The 11,546-nt window shown below is 41.2% G+C and overlaps 1 protein-coding gene across 1 annotated transcript in view; it reads right to left on the bottom strand.

Moving 5' to 3' along the window:
- The window catches only part of ed (hemicentin protein echinoid), a 31,624-nt gene extending 23,619 nt beyond the window's left edge, over positions 1 to 8,005 (bottom strand). The window contains exon 1 of the mRNA XM_018455692.1: positions 6,844 to 8,005. Within this exon, the coding sequence (XP_018311194.1) occupies positions 6,844 to 6,916 (73 nt within the window). The 5' untranslated portion in view covers positions 6,917 to 8,005. The remainder of the gene's footprint in view (positions 1 to 6,843) is intronic.
- Between the last annotated feature and the right edge of the window lie 3,541 nt (positions 8,006 to 11,546).

Genomic DNA, 11,546 nt, shown 5'->3' with positions numbered 1-11,546 from the left:
ATTCCTGCACCGCGTGCGGCCACGCAATATTGGCTCTCGTACGTCCGGGCAATATGACGATGAGAGTTCGTAGTCATAACGTATGCGAAAAGCGCCGTGTCCCTTCAATGAAAGAAGCATACTGAACCGAACGCAGTCCTCTTTCTCTCACCCTCGCTTTCGACGTTTTAAATGCGATCATATACCAGCGCGCTCTCATCGGCTTTCGGCATCGACGGACTATCGGCCAGATGGTAGTATAAAGCAAGATGTATAAAGTGTCATAGAGCGAGTCGCCCGCTTTCTATCAATCATAGATGCCGCAGCTATTTCGAGAGAGGATAGGGATTAATGATTTAAAAAAAATATTTTATATTTAGATTGAATGCAAAAGGAGAACGGAAAGAGAAAATTTTGTAAATAACTAATCGGAGAGAAATGGCTTTTTTTAATTTAAATATGAAAGAATTTTACCGTATATTTGATCTCGTCGAATATTCGGATTTTTGTGTTTGATTTAATGCTCTGAAAAATTTGTGATTGCGTGCGACAAAGAGTTTGGGTTTAATATCTAATCTTTTAAACTATCCCTACTCCAGCACGGAAAATACGAGGTTTTCAGGGATGTTTCGTACGCATCGTATGACACAAAGCCGCTTTTTTTCTTCTCTGCGGGACGTAACCGCAGATGTTGAATGGCTACTCAATACTACAGTATTCGATCTTTGCAATATCTTCTCGTGCGAAACACGGTGAAAGTTGGGAAAACTACCTCTAATGTTATACAGCCCGTTCTCTTTCGTCGGAACCGGCCAACTATTGGCGTACGCGCGCGATGTGCGAAACGATTCGAAAACGGGTCGGATACGGGATATTTCTCTCTCTTTCTCTCTCTTTTTTTTCGCATTGCAACGGTCTCGGCCCCCGGGCGCGGACCGAAATAATGCTCCGTACGTGCGTGCGCGTTTACCACCGACAAATGCGCTCTCGTCCGACATCCATTCCGTTTCCTGCCTTCCTTCCGTCCAGTAATATAAAGAATTAATTTCACGACCGTTTCTCCGTTTCGAGATACAGAAACGTTGGTTGGCTGGACCGACCGTAGATGGTAGACCTGCTCAGTGAAAATATTTAACTCCCGCGATGGCGCGAGATTGCTGTAATCGTACACGGACAAAAAGATTTTGTGAAAGTATCTAAAAATTTAGCTAGTTACGAATCTACAAAAAATTACTTCGTTTACTATCAAAATAATTTTATCAATATCTCAAGCATGGTGAACAATGTTTAAAAAAAGTTTGACATTTTAGCAATCAGTTTGAGTGTCTTATGATTATTTTGATGATGCAAAATTATTTTCAAATCTGTGTCTATATATAGCTAATTTTTATGTACTACAGTAAAATTGTCTTTCCATGTATTCTTTTCTGCAGAAAGGAGGATTTTGCGAAAGTATCTAAAAACTTAGTCAATTACAGATCTGAAAATTATTTTGTTGAATTATGAAAATAAATATTTTGTGCTTGGCTGAAGAGAACTCAAATCCAGAGTCAAAACATTCTAATTATTTATAAATTATATTTTACTGCCTTAGATATATATATATCTAATTTACACATTAATAACTGCAAAGACTCATTAGACATTTTAGTTATATTAAATTTATTCTTGGAGTCACAATATCATTAACTTAATTTATTTTAGAATCTGTATTTAGCTCTTAAACTATCAATATAAAACTGGTCATTCAGATTTAATTCTTCATCTATATTTAACATTATTCCTCAATGGGACTTTTTATATTTGTAATGACGTTTTCAATTTTGACATTAGGATTTATGGAGGGAGGATTTTAAGTTAGCAACCGTCTCACTTTATTACGAATGTACACTAAAGGGATTCCAAAACCAGGTTGAAACGTTTGCGACTGCGCCTTGATTAATATGCAGACATCAATTATTGTAATTATACACAATAATTTACGCACGAATATGACGCGTTAGCTCTTATATAGACATCTTTTTAATTTTTAAATATTATTCCAAGAGCTTTACTTAATTGAATTTTTAATTTATTTTAATTAAGCAAAATAATTACGTAAGAATGATGAGCAATGTTGCAAAAAGTTTTGACATTCTAGCAACCAGTTTAAGCGCACAATATAATTTATTTTGATAGTCTAGCAAAATTATTTCCGAGAGAGAGAGAGAAAGAGAAAGAGAGAGAGAGAGAGAGAGAGAGAGAGAAAAGAGATCTATAGTTAAATTTTTTAATTCAGCAAAACCATTTGTTCCGTGTAGATATATATAGAGCGGTAAAAATGCAATAATGCGAAAGCGGACAGAATACCGAAAATCCATGAATAATATCGAAACCTGCATAACGATAGCCTCCGGCACCTTCACTGTAATCCTTAATCAGATCGCCGGTTATCGCGCCTAATCCTGATTGAGTGGAACCGTTTGTCTTCTCGTATTACGAGTCCACGTGCGAATTAGAGGAACCGAAAAACCATTAATTAAATCGTTACATCAGAACGAAAAAAAAAAAGAAACGTCATTCATTGTAATTTTCATTTTTATATTCGGCGGTTAAAAATCTTTCTGCCGAGATTATCTTCGAATTAAAATTCCATTAAAATGAAATCTACTTGCAGGCTCCTTTCCACTCCAGGGAATTGGAAATAAAGATAGATATACCGCAATAAAGAGACAATTCTTCGCATAATCGCTGCATACGGAGTAAATAATTCTTGATCTCGGGCCGTCCCGCCGTTCGCAGCGAATATAACTCAGGGTTACTTCTGCGACGACAAGAAATAAGAGGTCGTTTACAAAAGCCATTAATCGCTTATGTTTCGCGAGGAGAAGAGGTACGCCGGCACCCTCCTGTGTGCCATTAACACCGAGACGCTCGTAATCTTCTTTTCGTAATGCAACAACGGAGAGGTAACGACGTTCTCGCACCTGCGTTGCAAGAGCTCGGACGCGTTAAAGAAATGTACGCTGCAGAAAGCGTCGTCGAAATTTATCGAGTGGACAGACAGCTTAGAAGCTCGGCGGGGAAAAGCAGCGGCAATAAAAGTGGGAAATTTATTAGGTCCGCCGCAAAGACGTCGATCGATTACTCTCGGTACCCACGTTGCTTTAAATAAACGCTTGTCGCCCGTAAACGTCCGCCGATCTTCCTGTAACTGACTGTCTTCAACGAAATATCTCTTTCCTACAGCCTTTCCCCCCCCCCTTCCCCCTTAATTAACTAACGTAATACTCGGCAAGACATTTATCTGATAAACCCTTCTCTCTTCCTCCTCTTCTTCGGCGTTACTTTTAAAGCATCTTGGACGTTATTCTGAAGACACTTGTGCAAACTAGCCTGCGTGACCGACGCGATTAAATCTACCGTATTACAGACGAAACGCAGGTAAACGTACTCGAAACACAACGCGTTCTCCCTTCCCTTTCAGTTGTACGTATCACACCGGTGTTAAGAAGGAGCATCGCGTTTTCCAATCCCAGCTATACTATCCCGGTCGATTAGCGGTTAATTACTTTCCGATAATTCCGCGGTGCGATAACGTTTGAGCTCGAATCGCGGATCTTCCGTGGGAAGCGGCCGTTCGCGCGGGGAAACGACGATTAGAAAACGCGCGGCGTCGTTAGCGCGTCGATGCGACCCTCCGAGAGCCCTGCGAGCCCTCTCGGAGTCGAACGGTGGAGTGCCGCCACCTTCGATCTTTGTTGTCGACTACAACGCGCCCAACAACGTAATCGGCCGCAACTGCACTGCGCTCCGATGCAACACCCCCGTACCTAATTACGCCTCTCCCCTCCTCCCAATTAAGCCCCGTGTATGTGTGTGTGTGTGTGTGTGCCCACGCGAATTGTGCCTAGTCGTGGTAAAAGGGACTGCAGCTCGATTGTTTGCGTATAACACCATCAGACACTTTAACGCGAACGCGAATCTTAGCTCGCGGCAGTTACGCTACGTTGCGATTTAACGCGAGAAAAAGTTTATCGCGGCACGACCGCGTAACCTTGGGCGTATGCAAATTATATCTCACTCCCTCTTCTCCCCACGTCCCTCGTTTCTCGTTACAACGTTGCGAGCTCTCGTTGCGAGCCACCGCGCACGATGAGACGAGAGAGCCGAGCGATTAAAGCGGAAACCGGCGGCTGTTTAGGTTGCCGAGCGTTTGACATGCCACAAAGGGCCGATCTGCGTAACACCATCTTACATCTCGGTGCATAGCAGCGCGATGCATCTGCATTTCTGGCACCCATGAGCGTTGTATTCGCAAGTAAACTTTCTACCATCTATTCCTCGTGGGATGTTTAAATGTAAGTCTTAAAGCAAGATTCTACATAATGAACCCTTTTTTTCCGATAAATTTATAATTTCTCGATAATTAGAATCGGCGACAATTAATTGGAATCTGTTTAATTGGAATTTAATCTTGTAGAAAGTAGCTTATACATATTGCGGCTTTTATATACTCGAGTATGAATAAAGTGAAACTGACTGTGAGAGAAAGCAGCTTAGAGGTCCCAAAGGAGGGAAGATACATGACCGAGAGTTAAGAACGTTGATGCAATATTAACACGCGATTTTGCATCGCTATATAATATCGATGAAGACGTGGGTTAAAGGTAATGTTTCGAAGATTTATCAACCAAGGACATTTAATCCTGTCAAAAATGTACAGCTTTTCATTTTTACGAAAGTAAGATGAACTCGAAAGGAAATAAAACTAACGAAAGTCGATAAGTATTGTAAAAGGCATCTTACACAATGCAAGAAGATATCTTTTGACGTCATAAGAATTTTCTTTGCGTTTTCATGATGGATAATAGGTGTACTACAAGCTTTGGCCAAAAGTATTAGATATCTGTAGTGGCTGCCAAAAGTTTCCGGTCAGTGAGTAATTTTATTGTAGATATTACTTACAATTAAATTAGATAAAGAATCTTTACAAAGAACTACAAAGTACATCTAATATTTACAATGTCGTATTGTTAAGTTGACTAAGAAATGTATTAACTTATAATATAAACAGAAAAACAAATTGATAAATATAATTGTAAAATTATATGTTGACCACAGAAACTTATTGGGCAACCATTGTATATTTTTTAAATTTATATGGAATTTTCTTCTACCTGTATTGTTTTCTGTTAGTTACCAACATTATACATAGCTTTAAAAGGTTCTTGAAATAAAGGATAATTCACAGCGAAATCTGAAAATTAATTTTTGAGCTAAAAACCTTAAATAATAATTAATAAAGTGCCTAATATTTTTTGCCAAGGTTGTATATCGATTGAAGCTCCTACTTTACGTTGTTGCAGAAAAATTATTATTATTCTCAGTCGCATCATTCTTGACAAAGACTAGTCGCGGTCAGACTGATGCTGCTTGATAGCGCGTTTCCGAAGCAGTCTTGCATGAAACTACTTACTGCTGGAGACCAGCAGCGTGACTGCATACCCGCGACTCGTCCTTGGATTACGAATTTTTCCATCTACTTTTATAACACGGCCGAGATATTTGAGAATTCGTCGAGAGCAGTCGACGAGAATCTCTCTTTGATCGTCAATTCGGCTGGAATGAGGTTGCTTGTGCGGCAGGCGATCTAGATTATCTCTGAAAGTCGCCTCCGGCACCACGTTTCCGGAGCGTCGATTTTACGTCGATCTTACAATCTAACCGTCTATATCCCAGCGACGCCCAGAAAGGCAAGAAGTAGCGAAAACTTCGCAAAAAGCATCCTTTTGTGTTCTTGACGATATTTCTGTCGCGCTGTACAGTTCCTAATCGATCCATAGCCGATGTGGTTATAGTTCACCGTCAGATTTCTTCCATACAGTCTACTTGGTTAACGATTACGAGATATACTCCGTGCTACTTCGCAACCCTTCGCTCATAATTTTTATATCCAGGCTATTTCCTGCCGCGCGATCCACACCGTTCGCTTTTGTCTCCATCGATTGCAAGACCAAAGTTGGTGCTACTTTTGTTTCAACAGCGACGAGGAAATTCTTGCTATCCTCTGTATAATTTTCGCAGAAAGAGTGATGACATCAGCATAAGTTTGGGTCTTAATCATCCCCTCCTCTAGCTATCGATATATCCTAACTCGAGCTCTTTAATACAGTCTTCATTACATTCCCGCACGGAAAGAACGATTTTGCTGAAATATTTAAACACGTAGCTGGATATAACCATTTCGAAAACAATTTTGTTGGATTCATCAAAATAATTATGTAGAACGTTCAAGCTGGTTACTAGAATGTTAAAACTTTTTGCAATATCCATCATGCTTGAGTTTTCTATGTAATTATTTTGATGGTCCAACAAAATTATTTTCAGATCTATATATAAAGCTAAATTTTTAAATACTCCAGCATTCTTTTCATGTACAATATCTACATATCGAACAACGAATGAAAGTCGAAGAAATCATGTGATCTACTTATGTAAAAATGATAATATTTCGTTTTAAGTAACCCGAGAGGTACAAAACGTCGAAGAATCCAGCATCTCCATGCAACAAAGAACCCAACGTTGTCTCGATGCACACCGCGGTATGTACAATCCGCATCCCACGCAATCTATACGAATCCGGTTTCATTCCTCGACACCACCTCTCGTCCCGCAAACGTGTTGCGCCGCAGAATCATCAATTTATCCGATATTTATATGGGAAGCGGCGCCGACCGACCGACCGACCGATCAACTCACCCGAACCGAGCCCGTGATGCCTGAATCGTTCATTAATTAACTGCCATCCCGCGTTTCGGAATTAGTTTTTAATCATAGTGTCCTGCGTTCGTTAAGGAGACCTCGTTCGCAGCGGATACTCACCGGTGCAGAGCAGCAATAGGTTCATTATCACGATCTGCGTGCGGTGGCTGATGATCCTCGACTTTCTATCCATGGCTACCTGGAGAGGCGGAGTTTTCACGGAGTAACTTCACACGCGTCGAATAGTAATTTCACACTGTGTTTCTCCTTCACTCCTGCACTCTTCGTTCGTTTGCAGGTCCGCCGAGATCCTTCCGTTATTATACTCCGAAAAACACACGCTGATCAAAAATTGAAGCAGCAGCGACCATCAAGCAACAAACGCACCTGTCAATAATGTATCACGTACATATATATATATATTTTTATCACGCGGTTTTCTCCACCTTCACCCCCTTCTCACAGGCTCGTGACACTACACGCACGCACATTCGAATGACATTCACCGCGTAAATGTCGCACTGACGACGGCGGAGGCGAGCACGGGCACGCACCCCGCATCATTTCTTCACCCACGTCGAGTTCTCCACTTAATCCTTTCTTCTCCCGGATCGTCGGTCGCTACCGTCCGGAACTGTTCGTCGTCCACGAGCGGGTACACGCCGGTGACACGATCGGCGGTCTTACGCCAGTGTTGCGGTCCGACGATGCATCAGGCGAAAGACACGGCGACGCGCTCCTCGCGACCGATTCGCGCGCGATCATCGCTCAACTGCGCGCACGGGGGTGAGACTCCATTCCCGCATAGGGCGGTGGATGTGTGTCCGTGTGTTATGTGATACGCCGTGTACGTATGCGTGGACCGCGTGCACCTGACGGTATTAATGGCTTTCTGCGGTCGGAGATTTAAATCGGGATTCTCCACCTCTTCCTCTTCTCCTCTGCTCCTCCTCCGCGCCTCTTCGTCCCTTACCCCCGAAGATGGTTATGTCGAGCGAAACTATTTTCTCTCGGTTTTTTTTTCTCCTTTTCACTGCGGGTCACTGTCCGGCGGCGAAGCGAACCAATCGAGTTTCCCTTCACGAGCTTCCTTTGATGGAGAACGAGGGAATACCCCGTGAACCAGCTGAGCGCAAAGACTTAAACTGGGGAAACTATCGCGCGTCCGTCGACACCGCCAGTGCGTCTCTCGACAGTCGCACGGCAACTGAGCCTGTGATCTCATCGCGCCTTTTGCTACCCCCACCTCCAGATCTTCACCCCCTCCACAGATCACTCGAGCCGCCACGCATAGTGTGCCGCGTCGTACTACAACCGTCCGTGGCGGCAGAGTGCAACGGCGACGGTGGAGGCGGTGGTGGTAACCGACCAGAGCCGGATGCACGTCTGCAGGTGCAAGAGGCGCTAACTCGAGGCTCGTACATGAGAGAGAACTCGTTTGCCGTAGGGTTCTCAATTTGACGGGGGGAGAAATTTCGACGAAATCGTGATTCTCCCGAGCGTTTTGATGAAGAAAGCGGAAATTAAAAGCGGACGCGAACGAGCAAGAACGACGTTTCTATCACCTACGATTTCTTACCAAGGCTCCGTTGTTATTCAGTATTTTCTAGCGTTTTAATCTTGTTATGACACAAAGTGGTTTTAAATAAGGGTCTTGAGGAAATGCGGTCTCTGGCTGCACATATATGGACCTTCTTGAGATATGCACTGGCGAGTGAAGTACTTGGATGACACTAGGAACTACTTCAACTTGCTGGTAATAACGCATTCTGGTTATCTGAAGAGAAAGATAGAGAGAGGGAGGGGGGGGGAGAGAGAGAGAGAGAGAGAGAGAGAGAGAGAGAGAGAGAGAGCTGGCCATTACGTGTTGTCTTCTTAAAACGACACTGAAATTTAATGGAGGCGGTAAATTTTTGTAAGTCTCCTACGACCGGTTACGTTTTACACGAGACATGTTTCCCAAGAAATATCGAGAGATTGTAAAATTACACAGCATGTTACAGAGAGAAATGAGATAAGCTTACGATCAGACGTTAAAGTATAACAATTGATTGATTGAATTTAGTAATTTCCTTTTGCAGAACGCCGCACTTCGTGCAATATAAATTTATCCTATCTATTGATAGGATATTAATGCTATTATAATTCTACTATATCTCCACAATCAACGCATATATCAATATACAAGCAATCTCTGATATTAATCTCTATTATATATAAAATATTAATATATATAAAAAAAGAACTAAATTGCTGCAATCGAGGCGAGATTTAATATGGCAAAGTTTTAATAAAGATACGACTGATGATTAAAACCATCGTTTGGTATAAGCACCGTGGAAAATTGCACGATGAATGAAATACGTAACACGCTAACAATAACGACGTCTACATTCGGACATGCTAATTTTGGCAGAAGACAATTTTGTTGAAATTTACATAGTTCTCTAATTTAAGTGTGCTAATCGGCACCCATATGGTTGCGTTGGGACTGAATGAGTTTAATTATTTTAATTACTTAATAGACAGCTCCGGCCAATTTTGCTTATATACGCATATAGAGTTAGGCGACATAAGAGTACAATAGACTTACTTTCCGCCCGTATTTATTGTATGTATGAACTCTTCAAAAATTTCTCCTCCATTTTGTCGATATTTACTATTCCCCTTTGTCTTTCTCATTTTCTATTATCCCCTTTTTATATCCTTATAATCAATATAATTACAATTATATCAGTTAATGCTATTATAACTGTGAATCACATTAATGGTATTATAATTAAATTGTAATAGCATTAACGTTCCTATTGACTGATATAATCTGATATTACGATTTTATATTACACACGAGATATTCCCTAAGAAAAAAATTGCTAAAATTCAGGACCACGTAATTTTTAAGTAATTTTAACTATTTTACTTTATTTAATCATAAACGTATTTTTTCAATTGTTCCAGTACATTGCTATGCAGTTTTACAATCGCTCGGTAATACTTTAAAAGTATGTAAATATTAAACTTATGATCTAACAGAAAGTTTAATATAAATCTTAAATAAACTCCTTCTCTTGTCTTGCACGTAAAATCTATTCGGAGGAAGATCCGTTTCGTGCTCTGGGCATGAACGTAGCACGAGCCAACCCTGTCGACGGCGACGGTTAAATGGTGGGGAGATTCATGCGGAGGGACGGAAGGGACAGAAGGGTGTCGGTGAACGTTGGGCCCCCATCTCATGCGGGGTCGAGGGCGCAGGAGCGAGAAGGGGGTAGGCGCGGCGGGGACGAGGGTAGAGGTGCACGACGGCAGTTTGCCCCCACCGATCCCTACGGCAGGTGGTTCTTTCTCCCGCGGGCTCCACTCGAGGGACCACCAAGCATTTTCGGTCGGCCGCCTGTATACCATCACGGAGAAGCGGCGCGAACCTGCTGTGAGCGCATACGGCGTGCCTGCACCCCGATTGGAGGGCGCGTCGGATTTTTTAATGGATCGCGCCCGTAATAACACAGCCGACGTTCTGATAAGCCTCGCGCTCGCGTTCTGTCGTTTGCAAATTCGCAGCTCTCAGAAATCCGCCGTTTGATCGACGATGCGAAGAGATTGCAACATTTCTCGATAAGAAATTTTACTCCTTCAATCATGCCATATCGCCCAATCCGTCATTTCCTTTGGTTTTCTTCCCGAGTTTCTGCTTTCAGAAAGGAATGATGTTTTCTTTTTTTTTATGAAGAGCTTATTTTGATATCTCGCAGAATATTAAGCGTCAACTTTAAAGTATGTACACAAAAAAAAAATTTGCAGATTTTAAATAAATATTTACTCCAACAGTACTAACGAAATATTTACTAAATGTAAACATATTTATTCGATTTAAACATAACTATCTCATTTTGAATAAATATTTATTTACTATAAATAAATATTTCGTTGGTACTATTGGAGTAAATATTTATTTAAAATCTGTAAATTGTTTTTTCAATGCGGTGAAACAGCGATATTTCGATATGACCGCTAGTCATTACTCATCTCCCTGGGAGATGTCAACGACAAGAAACTAGAACTAGACTAATATGTGCTCCGTTATTTGCAAGAATTTTACGTATAACAGATTCTCACCAATTAATGACGAATCCTTTATCAACAATGTTTTACTTTTTGACGACGAAATTTTCGAAATTTTATTACTTGAAGACATCGGATTAAGACCATCGATATAAAGCAGAGCGAAAATGAAGAAAAAACATAGTTCAGTCTCTTTAAGATTATTTATCAATGGCGATATTATCAAATTATTCCTTATGCGTTATATTGATTTCGAAAAAGACTTCGTGAAGTCGAAACGTTAATCATATATCTATGAGAAAAAATATACTGTAATTTTACATCCTTGTTATGTGCTCGTAACTATAGTCGTTTTAATTAAACTTAATGTTGTTAAACAAAACAACGAGCGATTTAGCATTTATTTAATTATTATCGCTATTGTTGTTAGCATTTTTGCGTGTCCAGTTGCAATTCCGGTTGCGATAGGTGTATCGCGAAACTCGAAAGAGTTTCATAAATACAGCCGACTCGTTTGCCGATTCTATGCATTAATCTCCCGCTTCCTCCCCCTCCCTTTTAAATAAAAGCGCCTCTTTATAGAAGACTCCACTGGTATGATTTGCATAGATTCGCAATTCGGAGGAAAGATAGCGCCAACACGCCGAGGTGGAAGGTTTGGGGAGCCAACCAAATGGGTTCTTCGTACACACACGTACACGCAACGCGTGTATATGTATTATGTTTGTATTGCAGCTTATTTCGTTGTCGATTGTAGCCGCGGA

The sequence above is a fragment of the Mycetomoellerius zeteki genome, unplaced genomic scaffold (assembly GCF_001594055.1).
Source record: "Mycetomoellerius zeteki isolate Tzet28-1 unplaced genomic scaffold, Tzet1.0 scaffold504, whole genome shotgun sequence".
Taxonomy (NCBI): Eukaryota; Metazoa; Arthropoda; class Insecta; order Hymenoptera; family Formicidae; genus Mycetomoellerius; species Mycetomoellerius zeteki.
Note: the sequence above shows the minus strand (reverse complement) of the source record. Positions and strands in the feature narration are given on the sequence as shown.